Below are 22,979 nucleotides of genomic sequence, written 5' to 3'. Positions count from 1 at the left end.
AATTCAATTATACTGTAATCATCTAACTTTTCTGTAGTCAGAATGGAAAAAGGCCCCCAAATTGAGACTAATCAAATGTTTCAGTTGAGCTGTGTTCTAATCAATCAAGTTTACTTCAATTTGTGTAACTAGCTGACAAACTTCATTAAAAGTGACTTTTTTTCCTTTTGCCACTTGGCAAATAACAAAAAAAAAAAAAAAAAAAAAATGAAGCTTTCCCTGATTCCTGTGTACAGTTGTGTTACCCCATCATCAGGGAGAGAAATGAGCTGTATAATTACTGTTTGAGACATGAATCATCCTTGCTCGGAGGGTCCAGACCTGTTTGACTCTATAAAAGGAGCTCAAGGTCGAAGTGCAAACATGCACTGTCTGTCATCCCCCAGGTTGATATAATTACCAAGCTACTGTGAGGGGATGAAGGTGCTCCCTGCATCTGGCCTTGCTGTCCTCCTCATCATGGCTTTGAAGTTTTCCACTGCAGCCCCCTCCCTAGTTGCAGCATCCCCCAGGATCTGGAGGAACAACTACCGCCTCGCACAGGTTTGTGAATTTTTGCACAATTCCTTCTTGCTCCTCTGCCCTAGAAAACCTAAAAGGGCATAGTGAGAAAATAAGAAAAAAGTTCAATTGTTCTTTTAAAATCATTTTATGTAAGTCCATTGAAGTCTGATCGATGTTATCTTCTGTCCGTCTAGATTGATATCTGGTGCATATTAGGTGTATCATGTTACATGACTGAATAAATACATGAATATATATCTACCTAGCTATTTTGCTTCATAAAGAATTCCAGGTGGCTTGTGAAACCATACAATATAAAAGGAAGAAACAAGTACTTCCCAGGAATGATGTAGGGGGAAAAATTGAAGCAGAAAAATAAAAACCGAGATATAATCTGCATGCTAGAGGCAGGTTGTGAATTTAGAGCTAAGCTTTAGCAGTCACAACAAAGAGATGTCCTGTGTGTACATTTTTTTAGTGGCTCTTATATTCAAGTTAACCCTGATCAAAATTTAAAGTGGAGTAAGTTCTTCCTGGGTGCCAACCCACTTCTCATTTGAGGTCCTTCTCTCCCTAAAGCATATTTCTCAACTAAGTAAAAGTTTATGTACACAGTACATAACTAAGTTTAAGTAGTAAGTACAAAGTTCATGTACTTAAACTTTGTGTATTTTCCTCTTTGAAGATCTGTCGCATGTGTCTGCTGGAAAGGGTCTGATAGAAACCATTCATATTAGAATTTTTGCAAAGACTACTTAACTCAAAATGATTCAATATATATATGCTTCCAAGCATTTTTTTGTTTTTAAAAGAAGGATGGCATCCTTAACCTAAAGAAATGGATATCTAAGGATGGGATTTCCAACATTAGTGAAAGATATGTAGAGGAAATGTTTTTGCACGCAGGCCTCTCTTTCAAGAGTCTGCCAAAATTACAGCACATCTGTGATCCCCAGCTCTGCCTCAAGGCTGCTTTCCTGCCTGCCAGGCTGCACCTGTGTACTGCTTGGCTGTCTGCATCATACAGCTGATTTGCACCCATGTGCAATGTCATGTTGCTACCAATTGTTTCTGCCACTCATCCTTATAAACTGGTCAGTTCCCCTGCCATTCCAGTCATTAAACACTTAAATAACACCCTGAAGATGAACAGTACAGCTGATGCCCGCACAGGCATGTTGAATTGGACTTCCTCTGGACTTCCTTTGACTTTAGCACACTTTTAGGTGAACTAAATACAAAATAACTCAGGATACTGGGATCTTTATTCAATTGTATTTTGTCCTTGCCACCTAGCTTTAGGTCCCTTCATCCCAGATGTAATTTTCCCTACCCTGCCTTATGGAACTTTGATTCTAAAACTAAAGAGGTTTTGTGACCTCCAGAAGGAGAGCCATACTGAGGCCAGAATGGATCTGAGGTAGTAGGAGACCCTTCTTCTATCCATGGTTCACGGAAACTACAGGTGGCCCTGCCCCTTAGTTTACAGATTGTCTATGATTGCTTCTGTACCACAATGCAGAGTATAGTCTAAAAGCCAAGAATATTAATTATTGGTCCTTTGCAGAAAAGATTAGCCACCCTTGATCAGTCTATGAGGGAATAGGGCTAGACCAGCCAGGGACCAGTTTCATGGAAGACAGTTTTTCATGGACATGGGAAGATGGGGGCTGAAGGGTGATAGCTTTGGGATGAAACTGTTCCACCTCAGATCAACCATAAGATTCTCAAAAGGACTGTGCAACCTAGATCCCTCACATGCACAGTTCACAATAGGGTTCCTGCACCTATGAGAATCTAATGCCTCTGCTGATCTGACAAGAGGCCCAGCTCAATTGGTAATGCTGGCCCACCACTCACCTCCTGCTATGAGGCTGGGTTACTAACAGGCCACAGACTGGGTCCTGGGTGCAGTCCAGGAGCTGGGGACCCCTGGGATAGGCACTCTTGGGTGAAGCCATTCTTGCTGTTCTAGCTGGTCAGGAGTCATCTAGGCATGTTTAGAAATAATGACATGGCCTGGGAATGTTGAGGACCTTTAGTGATTCCTTACTTCTTCCTCTCCAAAATAAATCAGCCCTTCTCTGTCTCCCTTATGACATACTCTCAGAAAGATCTTAGACCAAGGAGCAGGGAAATGTGTCCACATCTCCTCACCTGGCACACAGCACCTTCTGCCTACAATGGTCCAGATCCTCAGCTCTGGGCAGGGACACTCGTCACTCCTTAGAAGTCTGGAATCATCTGGACAACCTCTAATGGGGATCACAATGACAAGAAAGAATTATTTAATAACACCCCACCTTATAATTTATAGAAAGGTTGTATAACAACCTCATAAAATCACAAACAAAGCAGTAAAATAGGCAGCGGAAGTTCATGTATTGAATGCTTACAGCATGGCATGTGCTGCAGAAACATGAGGGAGTCAAACAAATCAAGCCCCTGTTCTCATGGTGCTTCCATGAAGATGAGGGAGCTGGTGGGAAGGTGCTGGGAGAAGATAAACAAGTCAACCAATGAGCGCATACCATTATTTGAGAAAGTGATCAGTGAGACTGGAAAGAAGTTAATCAGGATGACAGAGAGTTACTGACTGGGGCAGTGGTCCAGGGAGGGTGTATTTTTAATGGAGTAGTCCAGGAAGGCTGCTCAGAGGAAGTAACCTTTGAGATGAACCTGAGCTGCATGAAAGAGCCAGCCATGTGAAGACCTGGAGTTGGGGCAGTTCAGGCAGAGGAAACAGCAGCTGCTTGGAATGCAATCATCAGGCCCATGTGACTAGAGCTGAGAGGACAGGGAAGAGGGGTCCAGAGGAGTCCCAAGGACAGGTGAGGCCAGCGGGTCTTCTGGGGCCTGGTGGCCTGGGTCACGCTCAGCAGAGAGAGTTCTTAGAGATCCTCTCTACTTGCTAAGTGAACTGTTAGATCACTAGCTAAGAAAGAACAAATGGCTCCTGGAAAAACCAGAGAGTCCATGTTTACAAACACCATACACCTCTCCCTACCCCCAAAAAATCTACACTTGAAAAGATAAACAGCTTCTTGATTTATTTAATGTCCACTTGCATCCTTTAAATTCTGATTTGTCCATTTGCATAAAGGCTTTGAAAATGATGAGATAACAAAATGCTTACCTAATCTCATAACCCAGGATTTTATTCTGGGTTTGTTTGTTTGTTTGTTTGTTTAAAAAAATTAGTATCAATAAGACATTTAAAATATTTTTTTAAATTATCTTTAAAAATAACAAAAAATTTAATTATCACATTATTGTGAACTCTAAAGAAAATAAAAATAAAACCTTTCAATACAAACTATTAATTCAGGTGTTTTTACTATCATTTTATTTTCTATGATAAAGACTTTTAAACATTGTCATTGTCTTCAAAATGTGGTTTTTACTTTTCTGACTATTATGTCATAAGACAATTTTGATATTATACTATTTTCATAACATCATTTTAAACAGCCAGAAATATTCCAGAATATGAGTTATAATTTATTTGACCATTTCCTTTATTTGACAAATAGATTACTTCCATATGAATAAGGCTTCTATAAGCATCTTTGTACATCAACCTAATTTAAACAATTATTTTTTCAGGATGGGTTTCCAGACACGGATTTAATGAGTGAAAGGGATCTTTAAAGTATTCTGACACATTTAAAAGCATTCACATTGAGGACCTCATTGGATCCGCACACTGGTGTAGCCAGTAGGGCAGAAACCATCCACTCTATAGATGAGAAAGCTGAAACCACAAGAAATTAAAAGACTTGTCCAAGCACATTAGTGACCCAGCCTGGACTAGAACCTAAGATTTTTCAGACAGATTTAAAAGTTCTCACGAATCTATTTGTGTGACTGTAAGGAACACGGCTGTGCTGCAGACAAGCAGGCATAGGCTGAGGTAAACATCCTGCATGACTCAGCAAGTTTAGAGTGCAGTTATGCATGTAACTCCACTTGTTACCACAGCCATGTAGCCACCACATGCGAAGGCCATCATTTGGCTCTAAGTCACTATTGTCTGTAAAAGGTATAAATGCCCTGCTGACACTGTACAGGAGTGCTCTCACCCAGAGAAAGAGAGAACCAAAGTCGTCTGTCTTGCAGGTGGGCAGGGAGGAGCCAGGAACTGGCTTGTGCCCAGAGAGAGAAAGAGTTAAGCTGCTGACCCTGAAGGGAGAGCCGGCCATGCAGCTGTGTGTGGGAGCAGCTGGCCCAAGCTGCTGAAACAAGGCAGACAGTGTGAGAAAGTAACTGATGAGAGAACAATGTGAGAAAGCTGCTGATGAGAGAGCTGCAGAATAAAATCATATTCACCTGCCTATGTCCCCCCCAATTCCCCTTCCCTGAGGGTTCTTTCAGCTACCTGCCACCACCCACTCCCCTCCAACCTCAGCATGTCTGGAACCTGACACTGCACATGACATTTGGCGTAGTTGTGTCCCCAAACCTGACCCTGGAACCTGACAGCAACTTAGCTAAAAAAGAAAAATGTTGAAGAAATGTACCTTAAGTTTCACACTGTCTTGGAGTGTACTTAAACTGAATTTTAAACTCTTAAGTCTCAGGAAGGACACTAGGAAAATGCACTGAATGAGGCCTTCGGAGGGAGACCTAAGCTGCTAGCCTGCAGGAATGGACCCTCTGGCATCCACTACTTTTATCTGCCAAATACCAGAAGAGAAGTGGAGAGGGGACCACCTGATAATTGACCCTAAAATTCTATAATTTTAACAATGAGGAAGCGGGGAAGATTGGGGGGAAATGGAAAAACTCTGGTGAATCCTGAATTCTTTGTCCCAGTGCCAACAATAAGTGCTAAGCCAACAGTATGCAAGTATTAGAGTATCACATGAAAGCAATTATAAGGACACACCTCAGTGCTTGATAGATACCATGACCGTGAACAGTATGCCAAAACCTTGTCAGTAACTTTAGCAAGAAAGTGCTCAGAGTTTCGAGCTCTCAGTACTTCAGGGTATCTGACAGTTCTTCAAGGAAACATACTTTTATATTTTGCCTAAAGAAAAAGATCTCAAACATTAACTGAGCATCTACTCTGAGCCTAGAACTGAGTCAAATACAGGGCTTGTATCTGTGAAGGCAAAACTGTGCCTGATTGGAAGGAGGTTGCAAACAAGCAGGTGAGAGGGATAAGAAATTGGTAGGAAGTGATGGTTTATAGCGCAATGAGATAGGTGTTTTACTAGTGCAAGAATCACGTCTTATGGAAGCATCAACTACGGAGAGATTTTGTATCACTGCAGAGATGAATTTTTGTTTTTAAGAAGGAATAGTTTCTAATTTTATTTTTACTTAATTAAAAGGTACTGTTTCAATCCTGCCTATTTAAGATTTAAGGTTTAAGATGAGCCATAAACCTTCTGTGCTCTAAGACTAACATTCTGTGCATATTTTAAAGGAACAAATGGTTGGTTATAAAAATTATGCAGGTTCATAGTAAAAAAAAATGTAAAAACCCTATCTTTAAAAATATATCATCTTAACTCCATCATTAAGGTTTAACCACTATTAGTCCCTTAGACTGTATCTTTCATAACACTTTTTTAGGATTCAGGGCCAGGATTAGTGTGAGACAGCCAAGGCAAAAATGCATCCTGTATTTAAAATTCTGAAATTTTATCATGGATTTTTTGCATTGATTTTGTTTTTTTCAATTCTGCATTAAATTATGATTTATCTTGATTACAAAGTTTATGGTAAACCACCCCGCCACTGGCCTCATCTCAGCCCTGGTGATATGACTGGGATGTATGACTAGATATCACTTGTTTATAAACATAGCTTTTATTGTAATAGCAGTGGTAAACATGGCAAACACATTTTTCACTTAATTTATCATGCACATCTTCCCTCATACGGCCTATTTTGTGAAACAAAAATTAGAATATAGAGTGTAACACATAACCTAACAGAGGGACAAAATATTTGAAATCAACGATCCCAGAGACACAGAGCACCTGGTCTTATACATAGAGCTTAACCCTAAGGAACATAATTGAGACATTACTATAAGCATCGCATTATCATAGCATAAACTTCACAGACAGGAACAACTCATCCAATCAACCTCATCTTGCAAAAAAGAGCAGAAACATAAATACATACTTAAGGTGGTCTAACTTGAGATAGAATGAAACCAAATAGTTGCAGCTTTGTTTCAGAACACCTAGTCTAGGTTTCAGGGCCTGGGCACCCCATGTTTCCTCTCCCTTTTCCTCCTTTTGGCTTCTCATCTCACCTAAGGTTTTTACAAGGGACAAAACCAGCAAAGTGATCACAAGCAATGACAGCAGGACAGGGAGTGAGGGATCTCCTGATCCTGCAGTGAAAAAATAGAGCACCTTCTCCAAACATATAAGTAAGACTTACTCCTTTTTATTTTTTCCCCAACAGTAACAGTTCATGCTCATTGTAAAAAATTTTGGAATATAGGAGAAAATAAAGAATAAATTAAATCATCCATAATTTCATTACCCAGATATAATCAACATTAATATTCAGACAGACTTTTTTATTATTGTGTGTGCATGTGCGTGCATATGCATGGTTTATTCCAAAAATTTTTATTAAAACCATATAAAGATTTTTCCTCTTCTTTTCTCAGTATATTTCCATTATATAAAGAGCATTCTTTCATACCATTAAGTATTTATTTTTCAAAACTGATCTTAGTAGAGGCCTAGTATTGCCTCACATGAATATGTAATAATATATAAAACAAATCCCCTGTCATAAGACATTAAGATTACTTCCAATTATATATTATTTTTATATGTATGTTAAAAATATATGTGCATAATATGTAAGTAAATACATTGCATAGTTTATATGTGATAAATATATGGTTAATACATAGATGAATATGTAATTTATATCTAATAAACATCTCTATACAACATAAATATAAAATTATATATAATTAAATACAGTAAGTGCTCTGTATCCATAGGATCTGTATACATGGAATCAACCAACTGTAGGTTGAAAATATTCGGGGAAAAAAATTGATGGTTGCATCTGTTTTAGGGCAGACATGTTCAAAACAGACTTTTTTTTTTTGTAGCTTTTCCCTAGACAATACACTGCAACAATGATTTACACAGCATTTATATTATAGTAGGTATTCTAAGTAATTTAGAAATGATTTAAAGCATATAGGAGGCTGTACTTAGGTTGTATGCAAATATTATGCCATTTTATATCATGGACTTGAGCACCTGTGGATTTGGTATCTGAGAGAGGTCCTGGGACCAATCTCCCATGGATATGAGAAGATGACTGAACCCTTAGCTGCTCTTTGGTTATTTTCCTGAAATCAGCTGAGTAGGTAAAATTCCTCGGCTAAAGGCAGGCTTCAACCCTGTATTTGCATGCTCCTGCATCTCTCATTTTACCCTAATCCCAGCCCTGAGTCATAGAAAAGTGTTTTGAATAATATATACTGAAGGGCTGTATGTCCTTTTGTGCAAATGAAAGATTTATAATTTATGGCTTATTTTATTTGCTTCAAGGGACAAAGAGCCTTGCCTAGGAAACTTGTCTCATAGAAACAAACTCCAGCCCACATACTACATACATCTGAACTCATTAAAATCCTCAGCTGAAAAACAGGTGGACCCTCTGCCTTTGTAAAGTATGACAGGCTGGAATACAATGCCTTCAGGAGTTAAAAGCATACTGATCCTGCATTATGTGCAATGGGAAGATGATACCAATAACTGTTTACCAAAGAAACAACAGCCTTTGTTTTGCAAATTGGGTAAAGAACTTCAGTGACAAATAAGTGATCCATGGAAATAATGTTCACATCAGTTTCCTTCTATTTTTTAAAATTATTTTCCTTCCTTCTTTTTTTTAAATTAAAGCAAAAATTCATGTTTGTTATATTCATTGTAGAAAAACTATAAAATGCAGGTGGACAAACGGTAATAATTAAACAATCTATAATCCCCACTACCCAAAACCAATCATGATTAATAATTTGGAGTGCAGCTAAGCTTTAGTATACAAATATCTCTACTTTTTTCATAAATGGGAATATACTCGACATTGTTTTTAATACATCAGGAATGCTGTCCCCTGCCCTACCTGAGCATGAGTATTTCCCAGACTACACTGTAGACATGTCAGCCTGCCTCTCCATTTCAGGCATATGTTGACAAATATTACACAAATAAAGAAGGACACCAGATTGGTGAGATGGTTTCAAGAGGAGGCAATTCCATGGTAAGGAAGATTAAGGAGCTACAAGCGTTCTTTGGCCTCCAAGTCACCGGGAAGTTAGACAAGACCACAATGGATGTGATCAAGAAGCCTCGCTGTGGAGTTCCTGATGTGGCCAATTATCGCCTCTTTCCAGGTGAACCCAAATGGAAAAAAACTACTTTGACATACAGGTAATGAGATTTCTAAATCCAGAGAGAAGCACCCCCTCTCTCTTTTTCTCTTTTCTTTGAAAAATATCTTCCTTCTCATCTGTATAAAAATCCTGACTCCTCACAACCATAAGAAAGATTAAGAACTTTATACATCCATCTGTTAGGCAATGACAATGGGCAATTCCCCAGAAAACATAATCTTAAGATTAGCATAATGACTGGCTATTTTAGGCACTCCAAACAATTTTACCAGTCAGAAACAACACAATTATCTTTAAACTAGTCTAGGATTAACGACCTGGCAGTATAAACCAGTTTTCTTAAAACATCCTGCTTCATAAGAAAGACAAAAATCACCTACTAATAAAGTAATTTACTTCGATAATCCCAAAATCTTTTATTGATGATTCAAGAAATGCATTCCATTTGAGGGATATAAAGGTGAACAGGTCAACTTTCTTGACCTTAGGGAACTCACAGTTCTTTAAGGAGAGACAGACACACAAACAGACAGCTGTAGCTCCATGTGAAAAGTACAAAATCATAGGTCTAAGCAGTGAATTGTGGAACCACAGTTCACATGGAGAGAGCTACCAGGTGGCCCAGGGACCAAGCAGGGACATCTGAGCCGGATTCAAAGGCAAAGTAGAATAAGTTCCACTCTTAGCCCCACGCTCCCCTCCCTCCCTGCACTCTTTCTTCCTTCCCCTAATCCTCTGGTCTCATCCCGTGTAAACCAAGGGGAAACACCAACCAGAACCTCTGTTCCTCCCTGCTGTACTCCGGCTAAAGAGGCTGGAATTCCCTAATCCAGAGCCAGAGGGGCCAGTACAGACTTCCTCCCCAGGTTGGTCCAACCAAGGGCAAACTATGTATGGTACCTGCCCCTCTTTAGAGGTAGATGGTGCCTGCCTGCATGGACCTCATGCATGCCATATGGGTGCAGTTTGGAAAAGAAGAGTGTCTTCCACTCTTCGCGGTCTTGTCCCAGGCCTTGCACATTAAGGAGCTGCTAAGAAGAAAGGCAAGCCAAGCAAATAGCAGCAGAGAGTGGACAGCCTGGGATGTTGTTGGGCAGCATTCCCACCATCAGTGCCTACTGCATTCCACTAGAGGAGAGGGTGCAGGAAAGGCAATGGCAGGAAATGAGCTGGATGGGGTAGCCTGAAGGGCAGCTAGAGCATGATGTTAAGGAGTTTGGACTTTATCCCCAGGGCAGTAGAGAGCCAGGCCAGGACTAGGATTGGATTGCACTTTAGGATGAGCACATCTAGATGATAACTGGAGATGGGGAAAGGCTGGACTTGTGCAATGGTCCAAGCAGTTGTGTGTTAGAGCTGCCTCCTAATAGCTCTCAGAAGCCAGTCTTTAAAATGTCAGGAATTTCGAAGCTAGTTTTTAGGTTTCCAAGAATTTTGTGAACTGGTTGCCAAGACAGCCATTGTTAAATCATGTAAATTTACAATTAAATAAATTATATTATAAACAAAGATAATAAAAACATATTACCTTCTATTTCACTTCATTTTATTATTATCTCTGTTCATGAGGCTATCTACATCTGAATAATCTGGGTGGTAGAAACACTATACAATAGTTCATTCACGCTCATCTCTTCCCAACCCAGTGTTCAGTGATGGTAAATTGACAGCTTGAATTAGCCATAGTGAGAATATTTGCAACACAGAAATCAGCAAGTCATACAAATCAAGTGAATTTTTTTTTCTCCTTGTAGAGCCACTTAAACTGTTGCAGCACACCAGTAAGTCTGTTTGATCAAATGAGTGTCCAGAACCCAGGGAACAGTCATGAATCCCCTAGGCCACTTGTAACCTGCTATCAGCCAATAAATCCATAAGGGGGCAGGCTTAACAAAAAAATCAAAGCAATTTGAGAAGAAAAACCCCATAGGGAGTTGAACACATTATTGATTCTGACACAGTAAAAATAAGACAAGAAAAATGTGTACACATCAAGAGTCTTTTCATAGTTTTCTTAAAGTAAACTGTAAGTATAATATCCTTGAGATAAGGTGGGCAGCCCTAAATCCCGCTCAACACACACATTAACCATTCTCTTGCTCCTCAACAATTCCACTGTCCCTTCCCCATGAAAAAAGACACTAGAGGCTATCACAGTACTCTGCCTGTGTAACTACTGACTTTCAGAATAAATTCTTAAAATGTAACCCAGAGGATTACAAAAGGAAAAAAAAGATACAACATAGTGCTTATATGCATAAGCTTTGGAGTCAGACAGAACTGGGCTCAAACCTGACTAATCATAACATGTAGAATCATGATGATGATGATCTTCATCTTAGGGCTCGTAGTGAGGATTAGATAAACGGCACATTAAAAAGTGCATGCAGCAACAGCATAAGTATGACTTCAAAGAATATTACCTAGCATTACTATTGCTTTATCAAGCTCCATACCCTGAATCAGGGATTTTTCCACGTTCTCCTCTTCTCTGGTGCTATCCCTCTCTCCGTCCCGTCTTCTCCAGGCCAACACTCACAGTCAGCTCAAAGATATGGCTGACTATCAATAATGTGAGGGCGTGTCAAAGTACTAAGTCTACCTAGTTGTGGTAAATTGCAGTCTCATATTATGCAGTGGGCTTGGCATACTTTGAAAGCATTAAACAGCCCTATTAAGGGTCTTTCTGGTTTCACCTTTCAATTCTACAGCTCCCTTCTTTTGGCCCCAACTCTTGGGATTAAAGAGCCCCTGTTTCCTTCCCTCTCAAGTTCTGAATTGAGCTACTTGCTATCCTTTCTGTCCTTCCATTTGGGACTCCAGGATTACTGCTGTTTGTTTCTCATTGAAACTGCACCATCTGCATCATAATAACCTAGGATACCTTTCAAAATGCAGAGTTTGGACCATACCTGTATCTTTAACAAGCTTCCCAGGTAATTATCACAGTTCCTAAACTTTGAGCACCTCTGAGTGGGCCGTAAAACAGCTAGCTTTTATCCTTTAATTCTTTCATTTATTTATCAAGCAATTGCTGGGCATCTGCTCTGCAAGGCACTAGAATGAAAGCTATAGAGAGAGAGAAAAAGGAGGCCAGTCCCTGCTCCAAGGGTTGGCTCACACAGACACAGCTTCCCACTTTGCATCATATTCCAGCCCAGTCCAAGGTCTCAGGTAGAAGTTGCCCTCCCCGCCTTTTCTTTGTGCACTGCCAGAAATCTCCAGACTCTGGGCTTCAGAGCAGAAAGTTTTAACAATCAGCAACTCTGACTCCACCCACAACCCAAAAAGCACTACGTTTTTCTGCCTTCAGATGTCATTGTCACACCAGTAATTGCTGGGGGCAGTGGCTCACCCCTGTAATCCCAGCGCTTTGGGAGGCCGAGGAGGATGGATCGCCTGAGGTCAGGAGTTCAAGACCAATCCGGCCAACATGGTGAAACCCCATCTCTACCAAAAATACAAAAATTAACTGGGCATGGTGGTGGGTACCTATAATCCCAGCTACTCAGGAGGCTGAAGCAGGGGAATCGGCTCAACCTGGGAGGCAGAGGCTGCAGTGAGATGAGATCCTGCCATTGCATTTCAGCCTGGGCAACAAGAGCAAAACTCCATCTCAAAAAAGAAAAAGAAAAAAAATTTGTTATTCTGAGGAAATAAAAACCCTCCCCGACAGCCCTGGGGAAATCCTGATGAGCTTTGAATAAGAATGAGCAAAACTTCAAAACTCCACATTTCTATTTTTTTCTTGTTTTTTTCAAATTATACTTTAAGTTCTGGGGTACCTGTGCAAATGTGCAGGTTTGTTACATAGGTATACACATGCCATGGTGGTTTGCTCCACCCATCAACCCATCATCTACATTAGGTATTTCTCCTAAGGCATTTCTATTTTTTATAATTGAAAACCTTCAGTCCCTTTGGGGGAAAAGGGGTTCTGTCTCAGTGAAAACGACTTTAAGAAAAATGGACTACTTACTACCTGTAATATTACACAAGTTTTATTGATTGATTAATTGATTTTTGGGCAGTCTCACTCTGTCACCCAGGCTGGAGTTCAGTGGCCCAATCTTGGTTCACTGCAATCTCCACTTCCCAGGTTCAAATGATTCTCCTGCCTCAGCCTCCTAAGTAGCTGGGACTACAGGCGAGCACCACCACGCCCAGTCACGTCCAGCCAATTTTTGTATTTTTAGCAACAAGGTTTCACCATGTTGGCCACGTTGGTCTCCAGCTCTTGACCTCAAGTGATCCTCCTGCCGTGGCCTCCCAAAGTGCTGAAATTACCGGTATGAGCCATCACACCGGCCAAAGTTTTGTTCTTTTAAGTTAGTGGTAGTATAATAACCATGAAACTCAACTGGGTTTCAGTACTGGATTATCCCAACTGTCTCTCATCTCTCCCTTTCATTTGTCTTGTTGTTTAATATGCAGCAATTTAACATATAATAAAGCAAAATAAGAATGATAACTTCAGAGAAAAAAATCTAAGTTACAGATTTATGTTTAACATGTTTTGAACACAACATATAATTCTTGCCTTCTTCAGAGCAGTTACTGAAAAGAAAACATATTCCTTCTATTTTCACAGAATATCTAAATACACACCATCTATGAGTCCTGCTGAGGTGGACAAAGCAATGGGGATGGCCTTGCAGGCCTGGAGTAGTGCCGTTCCTCTGAACTTTGTTAGAATAAACTCAGGAGAAGCGGATATTATGATATCTTTTGAAACTGGAGGTACTGTGGTACTTGGATTCCATCTACTAATTCCAGGGAGAGTTATCCCAGTACTCTTCCTTCTATATCTTTAATTTGAGTGATCACACTCCTTCTTCACACAGCGCTGTGACAGGTAGAGGCCAAGACCATGGCAGTCATGATCTTCACCCAGCCAGAAAATAGAACTAAAGGAGTTCTTAGCATGTCTTGTCATCATCAGACTCAGCTGTAGAGCAGATTCACTGTAACAAACTTTCATTATGACTTTATCCCACTAGGGGACAAATTCTTGTAGATTTTGCTTTCCCATTGGCCACCTGACCTCAACCATTCCCGTGATGGTGTTCATCACTATATACTCCCTTCCGTATCAGCCAAGAATACCCCACCGTGAATCCTCACTGAAGAAAATACATTCCACAGTGACCTCAATGCAGCTTTCCCCATGCAGCAATGGTTAGGAAACTGTCGTTCCTGTCTTGCCCACATTTGCAGACCACCTTTTGGGAGATATGTGAGAGGCCTGCCTCCAACTTGCCCACCTCTTCTCTATTCCATTGCTCACACTGGTAAAGAGTAGAGGCATAAGTTTGCACAGAGATTGGTGAGAGCTCTGAGCCCTTTTCAGAGAAGCAAGTCTAGGAAATAGATAAAGGGAGGCCCAAATGGCTCATGAAATTTCTTTCCCTTCTCAGCTTCCTAATAGGGTAAATGAGAGCTACTATCTATTCTTCCCCTCCACAGATAACATTTCTAAGTGTCCTTTTCATTTCAAGTCCAGATCTTAATTTTAATCTGATATCACTGGGGGGAAAACACGCTTAGGAGTTAGGAGAGGGACAATCAAGCAAGTCCTGAGAATAGAACCTTTAGAAATGGCTCTGGGTGTGACCTGGCCCAGGGCAGGTCCTGTTCCTTCCAGAGGACAAAGACCACCCCTGGTGAAGTGGCAGGGAGGGCAGTGTGATTCGGGGAACCTTTGAAGGCCAAGGAGTGAATGTCTGGCTCCCTCTTGATCTTTCAAGCTTGCAGTCTGTCCCCTAATACACAAGCCAACTAGGGACCATGCTGCCATTGCATTAAGTCCTCTGTGCATGCAACCTAAATATACTGCATTTCACTGAAACCTGAGAAATGGCATACCAGAATTTTGTTGTTTTTTTTTTTTTTACAAAAAAACTAAAACTGGGTATCCTTACTAAGATTTTTTAAAGTTGTAAACGATAGCCCTCATATTGTTCTTCCTCCTCCTCTTCTATAAATTTGTAATGAATTGTTAATTAAAATAGATAATTAAATAAAACCATAAAAGGCCTTAAAAGTTAGGATTTTATAAATACTTTTATGACTTTCATAAGTTTTCCACATGCAAGTATGTCAAAATTACAGATTTTTCACACTCCCTTAAACTGTATTGTGCTATAGAAACAGAAAGCACACACTTGTTCAGTTCACTATCACTGTCTCAGCTGAATCAAATTCAAAAGGTCATTCTCCCAACAGGTTCACATTCCAGTCAGTGGAGTAGGTTGCTATTGAATGCTCCCCTGTTCATTCTCCTTTTGTAATCTATGGCGCATGCAAAGTCCACAGTATCCTATGTGTCAGTTAACAGATGTCGTGATAAAAACAATAACCCAAAAAAGATGTTTTTAAAATTTTTAACACTTACTATCTCTGCAGCATAAATTAGCCTTTTTTTATTTTTCACTGGCCCATTATTCATTGACGTATGAACTTCCTATTATAAAAAATAAATACTGACATGTAAATTTAAGTGTCAATGCTATTCAAAATGTCCATTTTCTGTAATATGATGTGCCCTTCAAAATTACTAGAAGGACTCAATACTGTTGGCCTTTCTCCCACTTGTTTAGATCACGGGGATTCCTATCCATTTGATGGGCCTCGAGGGACTCTAGCCCATGCATTTGCTCCTGGAGAAGGCCTGGGAGGAGATACACATTTCGACAATGCTGAGAAGTGGACTATGGGAACGAATGGTATATATGCACAATTCACCATAACCTGGAAAATATTGTACCTTCTTCTGGGCTCCATCATGAAACCTTGAGGTTCAACGCCCCAAGCCACCCTTTAACTAGGGGGGCTGGCTAGGAAAAACAAGTAAGCCAAAAATCCAAAAGGGATCACATAAGGGAAAAAAATCCACCCCAAATTGTGTTGTAGACTTGTCTGATTTGTTTCATAGCATATCATCTGAAGAACCAGTCATCCCCTTCTCAACACACTGCTCTCTTTTCCTTCAACAACTTAGTATTTATGATTTCTTGTTCTTGGAAATAGAATACATTCAGAAATGACCCGAGAGAATCAGTACTGTCCTCAGAAGTGTGATGGGGATGGGAATAAAGGTTCCAGCATATCATACAGGTCATCTGGAAATCTTCAGTGTGAAACATGTGGATCAAAAGGTGTAGGCTGTAATAGCAGGGAACTATTAAGGCATTTGTGGTCTAAATCTGTTAACTATTGCCAAATATCATTGCCACTATTTGCTCCAAGGCCTTCCTTTATCAGTCTACCAAACATCACTGATGATGAACTAAATGGATTTATGTGCATTTTTATCCTCCCCCACCTCCAACACCAGGAGGAAGAATTAAAGTCACCAAAGCTAAGTGCCAGAATAGCCTACCAACCTTCAACAATCTAGTTAGGAAAAGGAGATGAGTTAACTGTGATGTGGGCATAAATTATAAAGACAGAAGATGGAGAAAACAAAAACCTGTGTTAATACTGTTTTTTTCTTTCTCATATTGTCCAGGTTTTAATTTGTTTACTGTTGCTGCTCATGAATTTGGCCATGCCCTGGGCCTGGCCCATTCCACAGACCCATCAGCACTGATGTACCCAACTTATAAGTACCAGAATCCCTATGGATTCCACCTCCCCAAAGATGATGTGAAAGGGATCCAGGCATTGTATGGTAAGATCATTACCTTCTTTGACCACTAACCCTCAAATTGGCAGGCATTCAGTCTCCAACTTAAAGAAAGTACATTTTATCTGCATTGGTAAAGATTAATCTAGAAACCATAGCCCCAACTATGCCTTCTTGTGAAGAGCTCATTTGCCAGTTGTAAATATGTGTGTGACATGTGGTTAAATTTTACATCTTTCCTTCTTCAGAGTGTAGTAGTCCTGGATAGCCTTAGGAAATACAGTCATTTGTCTGTCTTTTTTTTTTCTTTGAGTGCAGGTCAGAATGTACACATTGGGAGAGGATGGATATAGTTTATAGTTCACATATGTGGTGCTTACCCATTTGCAGATAAGTGTGACCTTATCTTTCTAAAAATAGCAATCATAACTAAATTAAGTCCACCACCCAGTCATGTAGCCAACCTGCCATTTATGAAACAGGTTCATGTGTGTCGTCTCACATCAGCCTCACAACCAACCTGTGGGCTGTGAAGTGTTTTCCTTGATTGATAGCTGAGAAAGCTGAGGTTCAAAGGCAGTTAAGTATCCTAAGATAAGTTACCTCAAGTGTTAACATTTCTTCCAAAAGGTAATAAAGGATTATTAGAAACTCTGGATCCAGTTTTCCTTAAGGGAAAAACAAACCAATTAATCCATCAGAAGGAATCCTGAAACATCCTTAGACCTTGACAATTTTTTTTAATGGATAAAAGGCAAAAAGATCTAGGAAACTGCTTTTCCGTTAAGCCCTGGAGACCTGGTTATTAGGCTTCTGTTTATCAGAGCCTCTCCCCATATTCTCAGTGCCTAAGACCCAGATCTCCCAGCACCTTCATGGCTAGGAATCTGGCCCTAGGAGATCTGGATGATAGAAAGCCCACAAATGGGCCCACAATTCAAAATCATTCAGATTTTACCTGAGGCACAAAAGACAAATTTCATCCAAAGAAGCCTTCAGCCAGCTCTATCCATTTCCAGAAGGGGAAAAGCACCAGATCTACCCGACTCTTGAGGGACAGGAAAAACGTTGTGAATGTCTCCATGTCACAAACTAAGCTCCAGAACCTTGGTGGCAGCATTCCAATGGGAAGCAATTCCTGTGGGCCACTGAGAAGGGCTGAGCTCGAACACTTGCCTTTAGAGGTCCTTATGCCCTGGAAAGTCACTGCCTTCAGATGGCCACTGTCACTCAGCCAGGAGCCAAAGCACATATTTTGGCAGGTGAATGAAATGTTAAAACATGGGTTTACGTTACAAGGGAGCATACATATTACCCGACCGCTTGCTGCTCCTGACGCTCTTGAATTTCCAGCTTCGATCTCCTCCCGTAACCTCACCCTGCCTCTGATCTTCACCTTGCTGTTAAACCTACTCCATCCCTGATCTCAAATCTCATCTGAACCTTATCAGAGGCCTGAACCTTTCCCTTCCCTGTGCCTCATTCCTTCCCTGACTCTCACCTGTGGTTATGACAAGGCTTCACCAAAGAGCAGGGACCTGACAAAGGTGACAGTCCAAGCTGTTCAGGCTCATTCTTCTGGAGCTGGGGCACGGTCCTCAGAGATGCAGAGCAGGAGAGGAGACTCACTGACAGCTCTCACAAGAATGGGGTCTATGTTTTCCAAGAGGATCCACCAGAAGATAGCTGTAAATAGCAAATATCTTCAGTGTACTTCAATTCCACAAGAATTCACTCAGTTTTCCCTGGAAGCCTAGTAAAAGGCATAGCACAGGGACAGATGCCAAGGAATATATGAAAATCATAGGAAAACACATAAGAAAGTTATCATCTCATTGAGAAAAAAGAACTTAATTACAAAGAAATATTCCATGACAATTTTTAAATTACATTTCTAATTTGGAACACTTGTAGATATCAAAGAAGTTCTGTAATAAAATAATAGTGACTATTGTTAGAAGACTGTTTAACAGGAATTATTTAATTCTCACAACAACCTTCTGAGGTGGATACTATTATTAGCCCTCCCTTTTAACAAGTGAGGAAGCTGAGGCTTAAATAGTTAAATAATTTGCCTCGAATCACAGCTCAGCAACCAGGAGAGCCAGAATTCAAACTCGATCTACCTGCCCGCAACAGCCATGGTCATGATCATATGTCCAGCGTGAAAGTGTACAGCCTCCCCTGGGGCTCTAGAACAAAAGTGTATGAACTCCAAATGTCCAGTACCATTTTGACCAAGTCATTTTGAATCCTAGGACCTCGGAAACCATTCCTGGGGAAGCCCACTGTGCCCCATGCTCCCCCTCATAAGCCATCCACCCCTGACCTCTGTGACTCCAGCTCATCCTTTGATGCTGTGACAATGCTGGGGAAGGAGCTCCTGCTCTTCAAGGACCGGTAAGCCTGAGACTTGCCACCAACTCTCATTGGGTCTCATCTCCACTTCCAGCCAAACATTGTCCCACAGGTTCTTGTTACTGCCGTGTATGAAGATCACGCAGAAATGCTGTCCTCTGCAGCAGGAGGGTGGGAGGCAGGGGTCTTTGGAGGAGATACAGAATTGCCAAAACTACTGTTTGTGGCACACCTACTGTGGTCTTGCTGCAATGCTATGTGTTTCATATATGGACAGTATTTCTTCTAATCCTTTTCACTGTAGCAATTAGAATCCCCAATGTGCAGATAAAGAAAGCAGCTCAAAGAGAGCAAGTAAGTTTCCCAAGGTGACAGTTAAATGGCTGAGCTAGGACACCAGCCTGAATTGATCTGATGTCTGTTTTGTTTAACACTTTATCCCTAGTGAGAGTGCATAGCAAATGCTCAATAAATATTTGCTGAATGAGGGTTGGCTAGCTGAACAGATGGACAGATAGGAGATTCAATAAAAGGAAGGATGGATGATCAGATGGATAGATAGGTGGGAGGAGAATTCTGAGGCCAGCATTCTTCCTAAGCTCCTCCTTTTCAATGCCTCCAGGCCTTCCATCTGTCAGGTAGCACAGAGAAGGCAGATCCCTCTTCTCCCCCAACTCTGGTTTCTTGGGGAGCATGGCTGTTGTCTCCATGATGCTGGTTACTCTATTTACTTCTTTCCATGGAGGCAGAGAAACATAACAATGTTCACCCTATTCCTCCCTTTGCTGGAGACAGAATTCAATCACATCAGAACAGGCAGAGACATCTCAGGAGCATTCGTGTGTGGCATTATTTTTTCTTCTTCTTCACTATTGCAAAAGTGTTTACGGAGCCCATTATGGGCGTCAAGCAGTGCAGTCTTTAGGGATACAAAGATGGATTGATACCTGCCCCCTCACCTTTACATACCTCTAAGGTGTATGAGAAGGAGACTTCAAAAGCCCTGCAAGGAGGTGAGACATAAGCTCTAAAAGGCAGGGCCATGAAACAAAACATGTAGCAAGTACCTGAAAAAATCTAGAGAACGTTCCCTGAGGAGGTGACATTTGAGAAATGTGATGTTCCTTATCTCATATGCTTTGGGGGATATATTGTTGAGCTACTATTATAAGAACACTTTTTGCTCATTCAGAAGAGAGCAAAATTTACCCAGAATCCCACCACCTGGAGTTTATTAGTCTGCTGGAGCTGCTATAACAAAATACCATAGACCAGGTGGCTTAGACAACAGAAATTTATTTCTCACAGTTTTGGAGGGTAGGAAGTTCAAGATCAAGGTATTTGCAAGGTAAGTTTCACTCTGAGGCCTCTTTCCCTGGCTTGTAGGCAGCCACCGTCTTGCTGTGAGTTCACATGACCTCTTCATGTACAGAGACAAAGGGAGCAAGCTTTCCAGTATCTCTTCTTATAAATGTACTACTCCCATCATGGAGCCCCCACCCTCATGACCTCATGAGTTAGAAGTGTTCCCTTACATCACTAACCCTAATTACCTCCCGAAGGCCCTGTCTGCAAATACCATCCTATTGGGGGTTAAGGCTTCAACACAGGAATTTAGAGGACACATGACACAGAGCATTCCCATTGTTAACCTTGTTGTTGTGTGTCCCTCTAGACTTTTTATCTGGATGGAGAGCTAGATATTGTACATATGGGAGGGGGTGCAATGGTTTCCACAAAAATAGGATTTTACTAGTGGTGTTGATTTATAAACATTTTTCACTCACAAAATTTTATTTTTTCTGCCAATGAATTTTAATTCTCATCCTTTATATGCTATAAATATATAGATATATCATTATTTAATCAATCTCATACTTTTGAATACGTGGATTGTTTCTAATATTTTAAAATTAGGAACAGCTTGAACTACATCTTTGACAATAGACAGACATTCATACTTCAAAGGCAAATTAAAGCTGAGCCTGGGAAGCCAGGCTTTCACAGCCAACTCAGTGGGCTTAAATTCTGGCCCTACCACTTACTGATGAGGTGATTCCCCAACAAGTAATGTGCCAGAAACATAGTGTCAATAAATGGCAGTTACTATTTTTAAGAGTGGGAATCAAAAAATATTTACGATGGCAGGGAGAGTTATAAACAACTTGAGATATTTAAAGGACCCAATTAATTATTTTGTGTTATTAATTTTCTGACAGTGTTTTTTATTTTTAAGACACTGGCCATTTATGTTCTTTTTATTGAGTATTACCAGAAAGTACACCAAATGGAATTGGTAGGCAATGACCCAGGAGTGGTAGACAAGGCAGGGCAAGAGGAGCTTGGAGCACAGATCTAAGTAACCTTGGCTTCATCTAAGGGATGCCATTGTCAGAGTCCATACTCTCAGACACTGAAATGGCATGTAGCACTCATTCAGTGATAAAGCAGTGAGGAGCCAGCCATCATGCAGGACGTAGCTTATTCTTTTGGTAAATATCAGAGGTTGCAGAGGGGGCAAAGGAGGCAGTAAAGTCAAAGATATGATACTATTTCATTCAATTATCATTGTTTTCTTTAAAAAGCAAAAAAAAAAAAAAAACCCCTCTGTTTATCAAACTGTGAGCATTTAGCAATTGCTAATGACTACTTAAAGTTGATACATCTTTTGACACAGTCTTGATTATAAATACTGAGGGTGATAACAGACTAGTAAGTGAGGCATAGATGCAAGAGATGTCTAGAAATGAAAAATCAGCAGAGGGACTACAGAAGGAGAGATGGCCTGCTACCACATATCTGATTAGTCACCACCTCTCATCTTCTTCCATTTCAGGTTCAGTGAGCTATCGGGGTAGGACAGGTAATTCCAAAGAACTAGAACAAGCTATAAACAGGATAGGGAGTCAGGAGCACTCCCTTCTAGCACTGGACTTGCCACTAACTCACTGTGGCACCTGGAGCTTCTCTTCATTTTCTATAAAGTGAGGGAGTTGTCTATCAAAAAATGTTCAGTACTTACTATGTAAAGCACTATGTTATCACATCCTTATAATTCCCCTGAGTGGCATGAAGTATTAATCCTTTTACAAGTCATAGAAAGGATAAGCAACTTGTTCAAGAGTACATAGCTAGTGAGGAGTGGAGCTGGAATTGAAACCCAAATAGCAAACTTCAGAGCCTGTACTACCCTGCCGTACTGCCTCCGAAGGTGCTGTCCAGAGCTGGAATCCCATGACTCTATAGCTCTGATTCCCTACCAGCTGCTGCTAAAAGTCCCAGAGTTCAGTACTTGCTAAGCCTGGACAAAGAACAAAGAATTCTTTCAAGCCACAGTTATAATGGCAACCAGGGAGCCAATGATTATGAAAGAGCTCCCAGTCTGCTCTCTCCCACTTACCAGCCTGGAATTCCCCATCGCCAACAATAATCTGTTGATGGGACATTTCAAGCTGTGGGCATAATAACCACATGGTTTGTTTCCAAAGCAGGATGGAATGCAGTACCTTTTAAAGTCACTGTGAGATTGTCAGATATTCTCCATGGCATATAAATGTACATTCCAATGTTCTGTGTGAAGAGAAATAAGCATTAGCTATTATAAGTTGAAAGGCATAGAGAGAGAGAGAGATAAATATACTTAATGAACATACACTTACTTTTTATAATAGATGACAAAATTATTAAAGCCATATCAGATTTGCTCTGTCACTTAGGGAAAATAAGAGAGTGAAATTGTAGCCATAACAAAATTATATTTGGAACTGTATCCATACCAAAATTATATTTGCATCTGTCATATTATCTTGGGTTTTACCCAATATAATTTTAAGAATAAAATCAAGAATATCACTATCATCTATAAATCTTAGAAGCATAATAGATTTTACAAATGGAATAAGCATAAAGGTTGATCATGTCCAGATCCTTCACTGTAGAGATAAGGAAAATAGGTCCAGGTCTCTCAGCTCCAGCAGACCCTCCAATGAGACCCAAGTCTTCTGACTCCAGTCCAGAGTCTATCCTATCACTAATACAGAAAGCTTTCTGGCTGTGAAATGGATCTACCAAGAAAAGCATTGATATTTAACCTGA

At 40.5% G+C, this 22,979-nt stretch overlaps 1 protein-coding gene across 1 annotated transcript in view; it reads left to right on the top strand.

Annotated features, from left to right (window-relative positions):
• Positions 1-404: 404 nt before the first annotated feature.
• The window catches only part of MMP20 (matrix metallopeptidase 20), a 46,120-nt gene continuing 23,545 nt past the window's right edge, over positions 405-22,979 (top strand). The window contains exons 1-6 of the mRNA XM_003923773.4: positions 405-543; positions 8,689-8,936; positions 13,491-13,639; positions 15,499-15,624; positions 16,410-16,571; positions 18,785-18,926. Of these exons, the coding sequence (XP_003923822.1) occupies positions 418-543; positions 8,689-8,936; positions 13,491-13,639; positions 15,499-15,624; positions 16,410-16,571; positions 18,785-18,926 (953 nt within the window). The 5' untranslated portion in view covers positions 405-417. The remainder of the gene's footprint in view (positions 544-8,688; positions 8,937-13,490; positions 13,640-15,498; positions 15,625-16,409; positions 16,572-18,784; positions 18,927-22,979) is intronic.

Source organism: Saimiri boliviensis, chromosome 6 (assembly GCF_048565385.1).
Source record: "Saimiri boliviensis isolate mSaiBol1 chromosome 6, mSaiBol1.pri, whole genome shotgun sequence".
In the NCBI taxonomy this organism is placed as follows: domain Eukaryota; kingdom Metazoa; phylum Chordata; class Mammalia; order Primates; family Cebidae; genus Saimiri; species Saimiri boliviensis.
Note: the sequence above shows the minus strand (reverse complement) of the source record. Positions and strands in the feature narration are given on the sequence as shown.